The sequence below is a fragment of the Lithobates pipiens genome, unplaced genomic scaffold (assembly GCF_037356315.1).
Source record: "Lithobates pipiens isolate NorthernLeopardFrog02 unplaced genomic scaffold, aLitPip1_a1.2 Scaffold_1, whole genome shotgun sequence".
Classification (NCBI taxonomy): domain Eukaryota; kingdom Metazoa; phylum Chordata; class Amphibia; order Anura; family Ranidae; genus Lithobates; species Lithobates pipiens.
In genome coordinates this window covers 114,660,978-114,680,447 of record NW_027507685.1, presented here as the reverse complement: position 1 = coordinate 114,680,447, position 19,470 = coordinate 114,660,978, and the positions used below count along the sequence as shown (strand labels likewise).

Sequence of the window (19,470 nt, the reverse complement as noted above, 5' to 3'; positions counted from 1 at the left end):
TATGCCATTGATGTCGTTTTTTTTATTTCATCGTTATTCAGGGATGGGGTTTTCCAGGTTCTATTGATGGTCAACCTGTTGGCCATACAATTATAGGTGATGAGGGTTGTCTGCTTGAAAGACACCAGCAATAGGCCTACAGAGGAGTGCCTTGTATGTGTTTGTTCATAGATTTGTATTGGAGGAGAGAGCGAGTGAGACGGATACCCTTATAATAACCTGAGGGCAGTTCAACCAGATATGAGCCGTCATGCCCTGTTGGGTACAACCCCTAAAGCACGTAGATAGGCAAGTGGGAATGTATTTGGCCAGACAGCTGTAATACCATCTACTTGATAAAAAGTCTATAAGAGTTCACAATGGAGGCTGCATTCTTTATGTATATAATGGATTTGGAAAGAATTTATTTAAAAATTTAAATTGGCATGTTGATGGGAGCGGGGAACCAATAAAAGGCAAAATACAAGCTTCAGATTTAAATGGGCGGGGGTTCTTTAGGTGAAAGTAGCCCTGGGGTCCACAATACGATCAATCCACCACTTTACCTAATATGTGTACAATTTATTGCTTTGAGCTCTTCGTCTCAAAGTCATCCAGCAGGTGACTGGGCCCTATCCCTCCACTCGCTGTCGCTATGGAGCAAGCATTCCTGTCGTGCAGGAGCTTGTCCAACCTCAAATCCCCCCCCACCCTTCTGATCACTGAGTCTACCTGTACGGGGAGGGAGCTGGGTGACACGAGGCAGAGCAGACTACCTGGAAAGGAAAAGTACGTTACAGCTTTCACTGAGTGGGACCTGCGTGCCACCAATTACCTGGCACAGTCAGGTAAGCTGGGCAATTAGCTGGGAGCCGACTTGGGTGGAGGACCAAATAAAATGCAGATTAATCATTTCCAGGTGGTAACATTTTGGTTTTATTGCAAAACTCGAATGAATAATCTGCTCTGGATTCATTTGGGGAAAAAAAAATTAAATAATCCAACTGCTGGACTTGTCAATCTGCAATTTATAAAAGGGGGTCACACAAGCCAAAAGGCTAAAGAGGGATCTAGAAATTATAGATAAGTATAAGAAATGATGATGCGTTTATAATATATATATATATATATATATATATATATATATATATATATATATTATTTTATATTTATATATTTATTAATTTTTGGTGCATAGACAAGAACCTTAATACTTTTCTGTAACCCTAACCTCCTACAAACTCCTTCATACTAACCCTAAACACTAACCCTAAACACTAACCCCATACTAATCCTAAACACTAGCCCTAACCCCTTCCTTACCCCTTACTAACCCTAACTTTATACTAACCCTAAACATTAATCCTAACCCCATACTAACCCTAAACACTAACCCTAACCGCTTACTTACCCCCAAACACTAGCCCTAACCCCTTACTAACCCCAAACACTAACCCTAACCCCAAACACTAACCCTAACCCCACACTAACCCTAAACACTAACCCTAACCCCTTGCTAACCCTAAAAACTAACCCTAAAACACCAACACCATACTAACCCCAAACACTAACCCTAACCCCTTACTAACCCCAAACACTAACCCTAACTCCTTACTTACACCAAACACTAACCCTAACCCAAACACTAACCCCATACTAACCCTAAAAACTAACCACATACTAACCCTAAACACTAACCCCATACTAACCCTAACCCCTTACTAACCCCAAACACTAACCCTAACCCCATACTAACCCTAAACACTAACCCTAACTTCATACTAACCCTAACCTTCTACCTTACATTTATACTAGCCTTCACCCCATATAAACCCTAAACAGTAACCCTATCATATTAACCCCAACATCACCCTAACCCTAATCTAATACTAAGCCTAACCCTAAACCTTAACTTAACTATACTAATCCTAAATTCCTATTCCGTAACCCTAACCCCTTACTCTAAATTCTAACACTAAGCACTTACCTTAAATCCTAACCCTAACCTCATATCAAGCCTAACCCTAAATTCATACTAAACCTAACCCTAAAAACTCTAACCCTATCCCCAAACGCCAACTTCATACTAAGCATAACCCCTTACCCTAAATTCATACTAACCCCATACTAACCCTAAATTCATACTAACCCTAACCCCTTACTCTAAATTCATACAAGCCCTAACCCTCTACCTTACATTTATACTAGCCTTAACCCCATACTAACCCTAAACAGTAACCCTATCATATTAAACCTAACCCTGAATTTTAACCCAACATCATGCTATCCTTAATCTAATACCAAGTCTAACCCTAAATCTTAACTTCATACTAATCCTAAATTCTTAATCCGTAATCCTAACCCCCTTACTCTAAATACTAACCCTAACCTCATACCAAGCCTAACCTTAAATTCATACTAAACCTAACCCTAGCCTTATACCAACCCGATCCCTAAACCCCAACTTCATACTAACCATAACCCCTTAACCTTTAATTTATACTAATCCCAACACACTAAACCTAGCCCCTTACCCAAAAATTCATACTAACTCAAATCCTAAACTCGAACACTTTTCTCATACTAAGCCTAACCCTAAAATCATACTAATCCTAACCCCTTACTAACCCAAACTTTATACTAATCCTAACCCCTTACTCTATAGTCATACTGACCCTGACCCTAAACACTAACCCCCTACCCTAAATTCATTCAAGCCCTCACCTCGTACTAACCCTTTACCCTAAATTCGAACTGACCCTGACCCTAAAACATTAACCCTATCATATTAACCCTAACATCATAAGCCTAATTTCATATTAACCTTAACCCCCTACCCTACATTCATACAAGCCCTAACCTTATACTAGCCCTAACACTAACCTAAAATTATATTAACCCTAAGCCCTTACTTTAAAATCATAACCCTAACCTCATATCAAGCCCAACCATAAATTCATACTAAGCCTAACCCTAAACTCTAACCCTAGCCTTATACTAAGCCTATCCCTAAACCCCATTTTCATACTAACCATAACCCCTTACCCTTAATTTATACTAATCCCAACATACTAAACCGAGCCCCTTACCCAAAAATTCATACCAACTTGAATCCTAAACTCGAACATTATTCTCATATTACGCCTAAGTCCTAACGTTATACCAATCCTAACTGTGCCAAGCACGTCAAGTATACAAAATAATAAAATCATTTCAAGGTCTACTCTGGATTGTAGCAGGGTAAAAAAAGTGGGCCAGGGTTGGAGAAAAGCCCATGGTGTATGTGCCCCTAGAGTGGCAGTCCAGGGGTACCATAAGATCACTGAGTGAGGATCACTTGGATTTATGGCACCACGCTCACTGCACCATACCACATTTCTTTTTTCCACATGCCTCCTGGGCTGGTCCTTTTGGCTGGGACCGGAGGAATTTTTGGATTCCTGGCCAGAGGGCCTGGTCATTGTTTCACACAATGACCGCTTTTCACTCTCCTCTCATCTTCCTTCTCCCCCCACTTTCTCCGTTATAATGACCTTCGTTTGTCACTTTTTGTATTTTTAGGTTTGTACACGATTTTGCATGTGTAATTTGTAGGGTGTAGGTCCTTGGGCCTGCCCTGAAAGTCTTGGGAGGGGGTGGACATGGCCTTCTGGCTTAGTTCGCACCCTCTCTCATGGGGTCTCCCTTTGGGGGGGGGAGCCCCACCGAGTACTTGGTTGGGTCTGTCTTGGCAGACCCTCCAGAGAATGGGGTCTGTCTGGTCAGACAGCAGTAGGTGCTTTTCATGAACTGACCACCAATTATTGTCTCCGTACAGCCTTTATTTCCATGCCGTGGTCTGTGTGAGGTCCATTGTCATCACTACAAGTCGTTTTGTCCAAAAAAAGTGAGCAGAACAAGATGGCGAGCACATGCCAGTATGGGATTGTAAATGCTGCCAACAGAACTGAAAGGGGTAAGTGTGGTTGTAAATGAGGGACATTCCAAACAGTGGTGCGCCAAGGCTTGGTACCAAGTCCCGCTCAGTTTATTCTGTATGGAAGGGATATATTATATATTTTATATTGCTAAACATTGTGGAAACCTAACCATCAAACAACCTATAATTCTAAAAGTGCATGGACCCCCCTCCAAATGATGGGGTTCAGTTACAGTGACGGCTGCTGTTTTTTTTTGAGGGGGGTGAAACAACCACCCCCAGAGTGACCGGCGGAATTTTGCGCCCCAAGCCCACCCTTTTTTTAAACCAATTAAAGCCCCTGGCTCTAATCACGTGCTTATTACCCCCCCCCCCCCATGGAATCCATGGTCCGGCACCCTGTATGTAAATCATATGGAGGGGCCACCACTGTTCAGGTGTCTCCAGTGAAGTGTCCTGGTAATACTCTATCATGCAAAGACATTGTAGACAAATTGTGCTCTTCTAACCTTGTGGTAACAGTTTGGTGAAGACCCTTTTCTGTTCCAGAATAACTCTCCCCCCCCCCCCCACCCCCCGTGTACAAAGTCAGCTCTTTGTGACCAGTCTGGTATTGAGGTACTCAAGTGTCCTGCACAAAGCCCTGACCTTATCCCTACTTTTAGAAGACCTTTGGCATAATCCAACATAAGTACGTGCCCTTAACCCTACAGAACATCTTTGGGATCAGGTCTTCCCCTCCCAGTAGGTTTGAAGCCATGGGAGGAACCCCAGTGTACTGCACAGAACCCTGACCTCAACCTCACTGAACACCCTTGGGATTCATTAGAACACCAATTTTGGGTCAAATCTTCTCATACAACATTGGGGTTGTATGGGCTATGGGGGGTACCTCATCCTTTATGATATTTTTAGAAGATAGGACTGATGTGACTGACTTTAACGGTACCAGTGAAGGACATGGAAACAAAATAATGCTAAATAAGTTTATTACATATTATTTAAAAATTATTTTTCAAGTAAAATCCATTCAATTGCCCTTCACTGGTACATTTAAAGTCTGCCACATCATTCCTATTTTCTAAAAACTTCTCATCCAACCTCAGTACCTGACCTCACAAAATGGGCCCAGATTCCCACCGACGCCCTCCAAAATCTTGTAAGAAAGCCTTCCCCGGAGAGTGGAGGATGTTATTATATTATACACAATTGATATATTATTATAATACAGAATTTATAGAGCATCAACAGTTTGCGCAGCACGTTACAACATGAGGGAAGACAGTACAGTTACAATACAATTCAATACGGGAGGAATCAGAGTACCTTACATACTAAAAGGAAGGGCCAAGAAATAAAAAAGGTAATAACTGTGGTGGATGAGCTGATAGAGAAAGGTGGGGGGTAAAAAAAAAAAAAAAAAAGTTGATAGGTGGAGATGGGAAAGGCTTCTCTGAAGAGATAGGTTCTCAGGAATCGTCAAGTGGACAAAGTAGGAGAGTCAGTTAGACTGGGGTAGGGAGTTCCAGAGGACGGGAGATGTTTGGGCAGGAGGTGATCATGGTAGGAAGTGACAGAGAAGTTAGAGAACAGGAGTTCTTGGAAGGAATGTACAAAATAATTAGTTTGGCATTTTGAGACTAGGGTAGTGATGTAGCTGGGAGCCAAGTTGTGGATGGCTTTTTAAGTTATTAGGATTTTGAATTAAAATTTGTTGGCAGAGAGGGGTGGAGGACACTGAATGGAGGCCAGTGGAGGGATTGGCAGAGAGGGGTGGAGAACACTGAATGAAGGCCAGTGGAGGGATTGGCAGAGAGGGGTGGAGAACACTGAATGAAGGCCAGTGGAGGGATTGGCAGAAAGGGATGGAGGATACTGAATGGAGACCAGTGAAGGGATTGGCAGAGAGGGGTGGAGGACATTAAATGAAGGCCAGTGGAGGGATTGGCAGAGAGGGGTGGAGGACACTGAATGGAGACCAGTGGAGGGATTGGCAGAGAGGGGTGGAGGACACTGAATGTAGACCAGTGGAGGGATTGGCAGAGAGGGGCGGAGGGCACTGAATGAAGGCCAGTGGAGGGATTGGCAGAGAGGAGTGGAGGACACTGAATGGAGGCAAGTGGAGGGATTGGCAGAGAGGGGTGGGTGGAGGACACTGAATGGAGGTCAGTGGAGGGATTGGCATAGAGGGATGGAGGAAACTGAAGACCAGTGGAGTGATTGACAGAGAGGGGTGGAGGACACCGAATGGAGACCAGTGAAGGGATTGGCAGAGAGGGGTGGAGAACACTTGAGCGATAGATGCGATAGTCAAGAGTCAAACTTCCTGTAACAGAAGATTCAGTGGTCAAGGTATACATCTTTTTGCTGATGGCACAAAGGAGTGTAAAAGTGCTGAAGGAAGTCCTTGAGGCATCTAACAAGGGATAGATTTTAGCACCAATGTAAAAATTGGTCGAAAAACGAGACAAGGCAGTTCTAAAGTAATGCACTTAGAGTTACAAATCCTCAGATATCGTACAATATTGGGGTAACAGTGTTGGCCATGAAGAGATTTTCACTATGAAGTCAAGATCAAGAACACGGGGACGTGACCATAGAAAGAATTATTTTACTGAAAAAGAGTAGTTGATGCTTGGAGCAGACTTCCGGCAGAGATAGGTGAATAAATACTCTATAGAGCATGCTTGGGATAGGCAGAGGTCTATGGTCAGACAACAACAGATTCCTTTCTATAGAAAGGAGAAGACTGGATGGAAGTCAGTGAAGTCAGGTCTGAATACAAAAGAAAAGGTCTCCTCTCCTGGGGTATTCGATATTCTGTGCATGCCGAGCTCGGCGCTGGGTGGAGTGACTGGAACAACGGCAGCTTTGTGAGCGGACAATTATTTATTAGCTCAGAAATCTGGTTTTCTCTACAGGGAGCCAGTTCTGATTTCACTTCCACTTCCACTTAGGAGGTGAGTACAGCTGCTGACCACTGGAAGGTGGACATGGACAATGTAGACCCCGAGCACCTGGAAGGGACCCCTTGGCGTGTCCTCACCAGGACTGGAATCCAGGGGATCTTTCTCCATGTTCTGTGCTTCACGGTGACACCAGCAGCCAAGCGTTTACCAATGTTATCGCTACAGCTTCTGCGTCACCCATTCACTGACTGCTCACAAATGCACTGGATGTGCTCAATTTACAATCTAAATTGTTTTTTATTTTGCTTTTCCTCTTTCATTTTCTTTACTCCTTTGCAGCTCTGCTGATCTCCTGCAGCCTCTTTGCAGCCACCTCCTGTCTGTATGCACTCCAGTGATGGCGGCATGGCCTCTCTCATTGATGGTGACAATGTTGGCACACGATCGGTAGACAGGGACATAGCGTTGTCACCCTATAATAGGAAGTGTCCAAGTAAGGGCCTTCATGGCGGGATCACGGGGGGGGGGATTATTTTATGGAATGTTGCAGGTTTAAAAAAGATTGAAATCTATTTTTCAAATGATATCGAGATTGTAGGGCTGCTTAGTGGTATGATGACGGCTGTGTTTCTGATGGACAAATCCTCTCAGAGTGTATGTTTGGATCTATTGTTGCTGGGGGTACTTTGTTGTGAGGGGTCTATTGTTGCTGATTTGGTGGGGTAATCTATTGTTGCTGAGGGCATTTTGTTGTGAGGGGTATTTTGTTGGTAGAGAGGGGGATCTATTGTTGCTGGGGGTATTTTGTTGTGAGGGATTATTTGTTGGTAGAGGTGGGGGGGGGGTCTATTGTTGCTGGGGGTATTTTGTTGTGAGGGGTTATTTGCTGGTGGGGGGTTGCAGAGCTGTCTATTGTTGGTAGGGGGATCTATTGTTGCTGGTTTGGTGGGGTAATCTATTGTTGCGTGGGTTTTTGTTGTTGTGAGGGGTTATTTTTTTGGTAGGGGGCGATCTATTGTTGCAGGGGGTATTTTGTTCTGAGGGGTTATTTGTTGGTGGGGGGGTCTATTGTTGGTAGGGGGATCTATTGTTGCTGGTTTGGTGGGGTAATCTATTGTTGCGGGTGGTATTTTTTTGTTGGTGGGGGGGGGGGTAATCTATTGTTTCTATTGTTGCTGGGGGTATTTTGTTGTGAAGGGTTATTTGTTGGTAGGGGGGCGGAGGGACTATTGTTGGTAGGGGGATCTATTGTTGCTGGTTTGGTGGGTTAATCTATTGTTGCAGGAGTTTTTGTTGTTGTGAGGGGTTATTTTTTGGTAGGGGGGATCTATTGTTGCTGGGGGTATTTTGTTCTGAGGGGTTATTTGTTGGTGGGGGGGTCTATTGTTGGTAGGGGGATCTATTGTTGCTAGTTTGGTGGGGTAATCTATTGTTGCGGGCGTATTTTGTTTTGAGGATTTTTTTGTTGGGGGGGGGGGGGGGGGGTAATCTATTGTTTCTATTGTTGCTGGGGGTATTTTGTTGTGAAGGGTTATTTGTTGGTGGGGGGTCTATTGTTGGTAGGGGGGTCTATTGTTGCTGATTTGGTGGGTAAACTATTGTTGCTGGGGGCATTTTGTTGTGAGTGGTCTTTTGTTTGTAGAGGGGGGGTCTATTGTTGCTGGGGGTATTTTGTTGTGAGGGGTTATTTTTTGGTAGGGGGGGATTGATTGTTGCTGGGGGTATTTTGTTGTGAGGGGTTATTTGTTGGTAGAGGGGGGGTCTATTGTTGCTGGGGGTATTTTGTTTGTGAGGGGTTCTTTTTTGGTGGGGTGGGATCTATTGTTGCTGGGGGTATTTTGTTGTGAGGGGTTATTTGTTGGTAGAGGGGGGGGGGGGTCTATTGTTGTTGGGGGGTATTTTGTTGTGAGGGGTTATTTGTTGGTGGGGGGGTCTATTGTTGCTGTTTGGGTGGAGCGATTTATTTTACTGCTAACAAATTCCATACATATAAATTCACCACAAAATACTTGGCTCTGTATTTTGTAAAAGGGGCACTGTACTGATTGCGCTGTACTGAGGGCTCATTCACACCAGGAGGCGTGTCCAGGCGCGCACACACATGTTTTCTGCACGCTCCTGCGTGTCGTATTTTAGGACTGCGCATTCATTTCAATGGGCTACCTTATGTACGTAAAAAATGCACAATATAGGGTTCCTGCAAGGTCTTTATAATCGCACCGTACCAAACCACATGATCCTGTGGTACCATGTAGTTTGGCAGGGGGGTGAAGGGGCGCAGTTGCTACCGTAGATGTATGGGGTTACCATTAAGAATTAAAAAGGCCCCCGCGGGCATCTTCAAAAGGCGGTGCACTTTTGTTCAGTGCAGGAAAATGCACCTGTTCCTGCACCCCACCTGGTGTGAATGAGCCCTGAAAAAAAAAAAAGGGGTCCAAGCATCACAAAATGGCCATGTAGGGGATGAGGCATTTTGCCCAGTTTTGTGGTGGGACTGCACTGGACTAACCCCCCCCCCCCCAAAGGTGGCATTACAGGGTCTTGAAAAAGTATTCATACCCCTTGACATTCCCCACATCTTGTCATGTTACAACCAAAATCGTAAATGTACTTTATTGTGATTTTATGTGATAGACCAACACAAAGTGTCACATAATTGTGAAGTGGAAGGAAAATGATAAACTTGTAGAGAAAGGGGGTTCTACAAAGTATTGACTCCGGGGGGGGGGGGGGGTGCCATACAAATGCCCCCCCCCCACTTTTCACATATTTATTTGTATCATTTATCATTTTCCTTCCACTTCACAATTATGTGACACTTTGTGTTGGTCTATCACTTAAAATCCCAATAAAATACATTTACAGTTTTGGTTGTCACACGACAAGATGTGGGGAATGTCTGGGGGTATGAATACTTTTTCAAGGCCCTGTATGTGCGTCAGCCCTTGGGGTGATTGGGAATGTATCCTAGAATCATATCAGATGTTGACTTTTATATCTGGGGTTTTTGTTTGTTTAGTTTCTATTGTTACATTTCAGTGAATGTTACAATAACTCTGTGCAGAGCGTCGGGCCCATAAGGCGACACGGAGCACTGAAGCGTCCCGGTGACCTCAGCGCCTTCTGAAATGTCACACCGGGTTGTCAGGCGCTCATTGCAGCTCTGCTGGCTCCAGCACCGATCTCCCTCCGGTATCTCCTGCCAGAGGCTCTCTAATATCCCGGCATCTGTTATTTGTTTTGTGACAGAGTGATCACCGCCCGACCTTGGCCGGCGTGAAGATGGAGTTCCATTAACGGGGGGACCTGTCGACGAGGTAAGGAAGCGACTATTGGGTGGGAAATGAATGGACTTGTCAGCTGAGGCCAGACAGTTAACATATCATTGTCAGTGCCGGGGGAGAGAGAGGAGGATAGAGAGAAGGATCGGTGTCATTGGAGGAGAACAGAGGACCCAGGGTGTCATTGGAGGAGAATAGAGGAGCAGGGTGTCATTGGAGGAGAACAGAGGAACAAGGTGTCATTGGAGGAGAACAGAGGAACAAGGTGTCATTGGAGGAGAACAGAGGAGCAAGGTGTTTTTGGAGGAGAACAGAAGAGCAAGGTGTCATTGGAGGAGAGCAGAGGACCCAGGGTGTCATTGGAGGAGAGCAGAGGACCCAGTGTGTCATTGGAGGAGAGCAGAGGACCCAGGGTGAGGGAAAGGGTTCAGGAAATTCCAGTATGTGATAAAAATGATTCTTCATAAATATTTCCCCTACAGAAGATGAAAGAATTCTCCTGAAGCCAAAATAGTTGTAGCAGAAATGCACATTCCTGGTGAGGAACGCTGCTGGATGTCGCTCCCAGGCATTGCCGAGCGATCGTTCTCCGGCTCGTCTATCACCTGCGGCCTCCAATTCCCCTGAAATTCTATCCCCCGGCCATGTGTGATGGGTGTCCTCCGGTATACAGCCAGAGTCCGAGTACATGAGGCGTATCGGATCTGATCGCAGGCCTGGTGGCGCTTACATGAGGAAGTCCTTAGTCAGGGCCATCTGGACGAACGTTATTTCTAAATTAAACATCGAGGAGGCTATTTATAAAAAGCATTGCAGAGCTACTCATCCCGCAAAACTGCCTGTACATCTATTCTGTGCAAGATAAATGTGCAAGATAACCAGTTGGTGTGAGAATGAGGCAAACATGTCCTTAGTGTGCTTTCTCTTTTGGTTGAATGTCCCTTGTGCTTTCTCTTCTGGTTGAATGTTCTGAGGCGGACTATCCGCCATACTTTTGAAATGAACGGACTTGCCCACACACGGGTCATTCATTTTCCGTTCATTTTGAACGCGGCTCCAGGTAGCCGGGACTAGCGAAGAAAGTCAATGTCGCCACCTTCGACGGCGAGATTTACACATCGCTGGCCCACGTCACCAGGTATGGACTTAAAGGGGAAGCCCTACGCCGAAAACACGGCGTGGGGGGGTCCCCCCCAAGGTCCATGTATGACCCTTATCCGAGCACGCAATCCGGCCGGTCAGGAAAGGGGTGGGGACAAGCGAGCGCCCCCTCCTGAGCCGTACCAGGCCGCATGCCCTCAACATGGGGGGTGCTTTGGGGAAGGGGGGGGTTCCCCCCCGCCCCAAAGCACCTTGTCCTCCGGATAGTTTGATCATGTGTACGCAGCATTAGTGTGTTTTTTCTCTTCTGGTTGAATGTTCTTAGTGTGTTTTCTATTCTGGTCGCATATCCTAAGAACATTCAACCAGAGGAGAAACACACTAAAGAAATTCTATCAGAACAGAAAACACACTAAGAACATTCAACCAGAAGAGAAAAACACTTACTGTTCTGATTAAATTTCTTTTCTGCGTGCGTTTTCTCCCCTGGTCAATTGTCTTTAAATGTGCTTCCTCTCCTGACTACGACTGGGAGGAGAAATGGGAAGACATTAGCGAATATTAATTCGCTAATGTCCCAACTGGCTGGGCTTGGGGCGCAGCGCTCTGCTCCCCGAGCCCACCCTTTTTTTAAGCCAATTAGAGCCTCAGGCTCTAATCATGTGCTTCTAAAAACAAAAAAATTATCCTACTGAAATCCATGCTTCTTGCGCCCTGTGTGTAGATTAGGGGGGCAGACACATGGATTGGGGGGGGGGGGTGTGCCTGTGTGCCCCCTATGGACAGGCCACCACTGATATTTTCTCTTCTGGACGAATGTTCCTAAGACTATAAATAATAAAAATCAGCAGATGCTTGCACTTACTGGCTGATGAAATGAGCACTAGTACAATATGAATGGTCCCGACAATTCCAATGACACCAGTATTAGACCTCCCACACTGGTGGAAAAACATTACTGGTCTCTGAATAGCAGTCAGTAGTAAAGACCGCTCTCTCCTTGTACAGGGCCACTGGTCTTGACTCCGCCCCCTCCTATTGTCTTCTGCAGGCAGCCTGCAGTGGGTGGAGCCTGCTGGGCCCCTCCTACAGCTCTGTTCGCTCTATCCTTGTGCGGAATGACTAGTCATGTCTCCGCCCCACTCTTGTAATTTTTCTTGGTGTGTTGGGGACCTGTTGGGCTCCTCCCATAGCTCTGCTGGGTGACTGGCCTTGTTTTGGCCCCCTCCCCCCTCCAAGGTAGTTTTTCTTTAGTGGGTGGAGCCTGCTGGGCCCCTCCCACAGCTCTGCTCTCTTTGTGCTGGGTGACTGGTCTCATCTCTGCCCCTCCTGTAGTTTTTCTCTAGTGGGGTGGGATCTGCTTGGCCCCTCCCATGGCTCTGCTCTCTGCACAGACTAAGATCAGCACAGTGATGATGGCACGGCCACTTTTACAAGGTAATATCTGGGTTTGTGAAGTCATTTGGTGCACACAAAGTGGATTTGTGTCCTTTGCAGCCATCAAGCAATAGATATAAAATGAAAGTTTTTTGTGCCGGGACTTCAGCTTCAGGGTCCGTTCACACAGGGGCAACACGACTTGTAGGCGACTTGAGTGAGGCAACTTGGACACGACTTGAGTTTAGATCATAGCGCGACTTGGGACGACTTCAACACGACTTGTGATGACTTCAACCTGACTTGGGACGACTTACAAGTCGCCCCAGGCCAGGCGACTTTTGCCGTGGCCAAGCAGAGAATGAGCTCAAGGGGGAACTCCACGCCAAATTTCTGAAAAAAATTTGGCGTGGGTTCCCCCTCCGAGAGCATACCAGGCCCTTAGGTCTGGTATGGATTCAAAGGGGAACCCCCTACGCCGAAAAAACGGCGTGGGGGTCCCCCCAGATCCACACCAGACCCTTATCCGAGCACGCTACCCGGCCGGCCAGGAAAGGGGGTGGGGACGAGCGGGCGCCCCCCCCTCCTGAGCCGTACCAGGCCGCGTGCCCTCAACATGGGGGGGGGTGCCTTGAGGGAGGGGGGGGCGTGCGGCCCCCCCCACCCCAAAGCACCTTGTCCCCATGTCGATGAGGACAAGGGCCTCTTCCCGACAACCCTGGCCGTTGGTTGTCGGGGTCTGCGGGCGGGGGGCTTATCGGAATCCCCCACCCTATGTGAATGAGTATGGGGTACAATGTACCCCTACCCATTCACCTGTGAAAAAAAGTACAAAAAAAACACAACACAGGGAAAAAATATTTTATTGCACAGCTCCGGGGGTCTTCCGTCTTCGGGGGTCTTCTCGCCGGACTCCTCCGCTATCTTCTTGTAGCTCTTTTGCTAGCGGAGGAGTCCGGCTTTCTTCCTCGCCGCCGGCCTCTTCTCCCGACTTCGGGGGTCTTGTCCCCCTCTTCGGTTCTTCTGCCGGGCCGCCGCGCCTTCTTATAGCTCTTTTACAGGCGGTGGCCCGGTCTTCTGTCGCCGCCGCCGCCGCCACCTTCCGTTCTTCTCCTTCTTCTTCTCCTGGAGATGTTGACTCGACGAGCTCTCCGGCCGCAATGCCAGGGCCACCGCCTGTAAAAGAGCTATAAGAAGGCGCGGTGGCCCGGCAGAAGAACCGAAGAGGGGGACAAGACCCCCGAAGTCGGGAGAAGAGGCCGGCGGCGAGGAAGAAAGCCGGACTCCTCCGCTAGCAAAAGAGCTACAAGAAGATAGCGGAGGAGCCCGGAGCTGTGCAATAAAATATTTTTTCCCTGTGTTGTGTTTTTTTTGTACTTTTTTTTCACAGGTGAATGGGTAGGGGTACATTGTACCCCATACTCATTCACATAGGGTGGGGGGCCGGTATCCGGGGGCCCCCTTATTAAAGGGGGCTCCCGGATTCCGATAAGCCCCCCGCCCGCAGACCCCGACAACCAACGGCCAGGGTTGTCGGAAAGAGGCCCTTGTCCTCATCGACATGGGGACAAGGTGCTTTGGGGTGGGGGGGCCGCACACCCCCCCTCCCCCAAGGCACCTCCCCATGTTGAGGGCACGCGGCCTGGTACGGCTCAGGAGGGAGGGAGCCGCCCGCTCGTCCCCACCCCCTTTCCTGGCCGGCCGGGTAGCGTGCTCGGATAAGGGTCTGGTGTGGATCTGGGGGGACCCCCACGCCGTTTTTTCGGCGTAGGGGGTTCCCCTTGGAATCCATACCAGACCTAAGGGCCTGGTATGCTCTCAGAATTTTTTTCAGAAATTTGCCGTGGAGTTCCCCCTTCAGAGCTAATAATTCTGTCAAAGTCGCCTCCGTATAGACAGAAATCCGACTTGGAGGCGACCTCCATTGAAATCAATGGGTACCGGTCGCCTACAAGTCGGATTCAAGTAGTACAGGAACTTCTTTTGAAGTCGGAGCGACTTCAGTAGCGTGCATTAAGACAGCTCTCATTCACTTACATTGGTTTTTAAATGTTGTCCGACCTGAGGCGACTTGGGGCGACTTGAAGTCGGATCCCAAGTTGCCCCTGTGTGAACGGACTCTCAAGAAGGACCTTCTTGGCAGGATTAACAGGGAATATTTTAGAACTGCAAACTTAAAGTGCGTTTCTCCTCTGGTCAAACGCCCTTAGGGCGGTTCTCCTCTGGTCAAACGTCCTTAGTGCAGTTCTCCTCTGGTCAAATGTCCTCCAACTTTAAGAAGGACCTACTTGGATCGACAGGGAATATTTTATAAACTGCAAACTTACAAAATATTAAAAAGAAAATGACTTTTTAAATGAAGTTGTAGACTCTGAGATTTTAGCGTTCGGTTTCCTGTATGATTTAAGAATTCTCTTGTGGTTTCTCCGCAGGGACATGACTATGATGAACATCTGGCTCTTCTCCATCTCACTTCTATACTTGGTCCCCATCGCCACTTGTGGCTTCCCTGTCATCCAGCTGGCGGCTGGACAGACGCTGCTTTTACCACCATCTCATTTCACAGCCAATGGCACCCCAGAGTTCACCACGGTCTGCCGGGAGAACTGCGTCCTGCATGAGTCTCAGCCAGAAACATTAGACGAGGATCATCAGCTCGACTATGAGACCATGTACCACAACGGTAGCCGGATGATGACGACGGTATCGGTGAGAGTGCCCGGGGGCAGCAGAAGAAATTTGAGGGAAAGGAATGTGAAGTCTAGGAGAACCCGAAGGCAGATTTATGGACCAGACGTTCGCTTTTCTATCAGTCGTCCATTTCTGAGAGATTTCCCTTTCGCAGCTGCCGTTCGATTGTCCACAGGTTGCACTGGCGTGCTGGTGACAGAACGCCACGTCCTAACGGCGGCTCACTGCATCCACGATGGTCAGGACTATGTCCAAGGTGCACGCAAGCTGAGTGTTGGTTTCCTAAGACCGGGAGCCCAGCCTTCCCTGCGTTGGGTACGTGTGAAAAGTACTCGGTTACCCCGAGCGTGGATCGGGGCCCCAACCGAACTGAGCATGGATTACGATTACGCTTTGCTTGAACTTCGGCGTGCGCAGCCACGTCCTTATATGGACTTAGCAGCCTCTCCCCCCCTGCGGGATCTTGCTGGAAGACGGGTCCACTTCTCGGGATTTGACAGTGACCGGCCTGGAGAGCTGGTCTACCGATCATGCAGAGTGCAGGAGCAGACAACGCATTTGCTGTACCAGCACTGTGATGCCCGTCCAGGGGCCAGCGGCTCGGGGGTTTATGGGAGAATGCGGCATGGCAGCCGCTGGAAGAGGAAAGTCATCGGGGTCTTCTCTGGACATCAGTGGGTGGAAGTATCTGGAGAGTCCAGAGAATATAATGTGGCAGTTAGGTTGACTCCTCCAAAATATGCTCAGATTTGCTACTGGATACGCAAGGCCAATGGAAGTTGTCACGATGAATGGTTGACCTAAAGCAGGACCATGGACTTAAAGCTTGACCATGACTTAAACCATGACCATGGCTTAAAGCTTGACCTAAAACTTGACCATGACTTACTGTAAAGCTTGACATGAAACACGACTTAAAGCATGACCATGACTCAAAGCATGATCTTGATCTGAAGCATGACCATAGCTTAAAAGCTTGACCTTGAAGTATATGGGGGAACTGTGATGGGGACCCTGACATAAGGGGGGAGACTCTCAAGGGGATCCTGACGTAAGGGGGGACTCTCAAGGGGGTCCCGACATAAGGGGGAAGACTAAAGGGGATCCCGACGTAAAGGGGATCTTGATGTGGGGGGGGGGACTCTCAATGGTATCCTGACGTAAGGGGGGAGCCTCTCAATGGGATTCTGACCTAAAGGGGGGGGAACACTCTTGGGGATACGGACGTAAGGGAGGGGGCGACTCTCAATGGGATCCTGACATAAGGGGGAAGACTAAAGGGGATCTTGACGTAAGGGGGGGGGGGACTGATGGGAACATAGATGTAAGGGGGCACTGTGATGTAAGCAGGGACTCTGATTGGAAGTCTGATGTGAAGGGGGGGGTACTCTATTGTAAGGGGAGCTTCTCATGCGACATTAATTCTTGGGGACGTGGGGATATTGTAACATATTATTATGTGCCCCTCGTAGTGAAATGTTAGGGGACCCCCCTAGACATAATGGGCATTCAACCCTTATAAACATGGAATCCACAAAGCTCTGCCTCCTGGGCTGATTGGAGAGCTCTAGCAGTGACTCGGGAGACCTCTGCAGAGAGACCACTGCTTCCACACAGAGAGAAAACTAAAGAACGTACACAGCCGCGAAAAGAAAAAGAACGTACACAGCCTTTGTTTTGATGCCTCCAGAATGAGTTTAGCCAATTCAGCTTGAAGGTTCAGTTGGGCTTTGAAAAATAGCGACAGATTCCCTTTAATTGGGGGGAGGAGGCCCCCCCCCCCCGATAAGGTCGGCTTTAATCAATACGATGGACCTGAGCGGCAGGCTGGGATTTCCTCCGGGACAGATGTTCCTGTTAAACACATTGCATCTGCGGCACGCAATCCCAGCAGCAATCAGTCAGCATCGCCAAGTGTTCCTCCGGCTCTCCGGATTGTTAATAAGCGTCTGCAGTTGAACAAATGGCGCCCTCCCCCCCAAATTCCAGAGCAACCGGGGATTAAACCAACCGAAATACGTCTGACGGCGAGAAGACCGTGAGTGGGGGGCAATCGCACCAATGGAGTTTACGTCTACAGATCGTTCAACATGCACTTTAATGATAAAAATTAATATAAATTGTGTTGTCTGCTAGTCTGGACTTTATTATGTTTGTATTAAAAGTAGATGAGAAAACCCCCAAAAAACGGGTAACATTTCTCTGTGTATGATCGACCATTGTCATTTTATTTAATAAAATCCTTGTTTTTAGCTTTTTCTCTCCTCTCCACCCTTTATTACATCTCAGTGCTGCTGATCTCCTGCCACCTCTTTGCAGCCACTTCCTGCCTCATCGCTGACCCATACAGACAAATGAGTACGGCTATAATCTCCCCCCAGTGTGACCCACATTGGGAGGGGTAAAACCCCAGCAACATACGCTTCTGGGAAATTGTAACGAAATTATGTATGCTGATGTATATTGTAAAACAATGTATTGGACTGTAAAATTGATTATATGTCCCAATCAGGGCTGTCTTTAAGGCAGGGCAAAAGGGGCAGTTGCCCTGGGCACTATCATTGTTGTGGGGCCCAAAGCGGCTGTCTCATACTTGCCAACTATCCCAGTGTACATTCCCTTGTCCCTTGAAGTTTTAGTCCTGTGCTGCTACTAATGCTGCCCAGCTCTGCCCTATTGTTGTGTACAGATGACTCACCTGCAGACCTGTGTTTACATGCAAATACTGACATTCATATGTAAATAGCAGTTACATGCATATGTAAATAGCTGAGGCCAACTGTATTGATATGTAAATAAAGGCAGCATTCATAGGTATATCATGCCCCCCTGCAGTGAGGAGAAAATTTGCTGTAACCTATAGCAACCAGTGAGCAGTATTACTGTACAGCAATCTCTAGCAGCCAATCAACAAGCAGAAATGTGCTGTAACCTCTAGCAACTAATCAGTGAGCCTTAAGGAGTGCTGTAACCTCTAGAAACCAGTCAGTAAGCAGTAATGATATGTTTTAACCTCTGGCAACCAATCGCAATCGCTGCCCGATCTGATACAGTAAACTGATTTTAAGTCTAGCTGATATTTATTGTATGTCTCCGAGAAGGTGGAGAGCGAAATTGCATGGGGGGAGGGGGGCCCTAAGAAAATTTTTGCCCAGGGTCCAATAAATATTAAAGACGGCCCTGGTCCCAATCCCAGAAATAGTCCATGATTATAAAAAATATAATAGATCAATAATAATAACAATATAATGTAATCATAAGAAATCAATACAGAATAAATGATATATAGTTTATACAAAAATAAAGATTATATAAACATGATACACATGACAAACATACAGTTTGTAATAATATTGTTGTTAAAATTCATAATTTGGGCAAGCTTGTCTCGGCACCCTTGATATGGAAACGCTACACGTTTCTTGGCTTACAGACAATTATCAGGAGAAAAATAAATAAATAATACTAATAATCTGATAAATATCTAGATCTCTCTAAATTATATATACATACACACACATATTATATATATATATATATATATATACATATATATATATATATATATATATATATATATATATATATATATTCTTTGATTTTTTTTTGGGGGGGGGCGGGGGTGCTATATTATTATAAATCTTTAATTACACGCAAAAGTGATTCCACAGAATATAAAACCAATGTAACAAAACAATTTAGAATAAAATATTACATCATTATTCTTCCTTAATTAAACAAAATGTCCTCATTTTTTTAATATTTTATTTGCCTTAAAAAACAAACACACACTGACTGATCAACTGTAATTGGCGGTATGTGCGTTGTGCTGCGAGTTGGTGGACTGCACTGTGCGTTGCACTAAAATGAATGGCAATCGAATGCGATGCGTAGAGTGCCATGCGATATGCAGAAAAATGCACATTTTACCATCCAGCCATGAGGCCAGAACGATTCCTGCTTCCTGTACTGTATATAACTGGCAGTGCCCAGATATCCCCCGCCTGACAGGTGAGGTGCTAAAGGAAGTCCCAGAAATGATGAGGTGTCAGGATATATAAAGAAAGGGGAAGAAGCTGAGGGTGGGGGAGGAGAGAGGATAGGAAATGTTAGCTGCTGAATCCCCAACATCCCTTTAGATGTGCGTGTTCTCCCCTTCCTCCTACACGACACACCTGTCCCCTGCACATGACACACCCCAATAACCCATCTG

General features: G+C 46.7%; 1 protein-coding gene across 4 annotated transcripts; it reads left to right on the top strand.

The window, feature by feature from the left end:
- The first annotated feature begins 707 nt into the window (after positions 1 to 707).
- Positions 708 to 17,515, top strand: LOC143967542 (serine protease 23-like). 4 transcript variants are annotated; one of them, XM_077474353.1, is made up of 4 exons: positions 708 to 827; positions 3,797 to 3,934; positions 10,057 to 10,124; positions 14,999 to 17,515. In XM_077474353.1, the coding sequence occupies exon 4, from the start codon at positions 15,003 to 15,005 to the stop codon at positions 16,059 to 16,061; it is 1,059 nt and encodes a 352-aa protein (XP_077330479.1). In that variant the 5' UTR covers positions 708 to 827; positions 3,797 to 3,934; positions 10,057 to 10,124; positions 14,999 to 15,002; the 3' UTR covers positions 16,062 to 17,515. The 4 variants fall into 4 exon arrangements, with proteins under 4 accessions (XP_077330479.1, XP_077330481.1, XP_077330480.1 ...); XM_077474355.1 differs by lacking the exon at positions 10,057 to 10,124; XM_077474354.1 differs by lacking the exons at positions 708 to 827; positions 3,797 to 3,934 and adding an exon at positions 6,715 to 6,858.
- Positions 17,516 to 19,470: the final 1,955 nt, after the last annotated feature.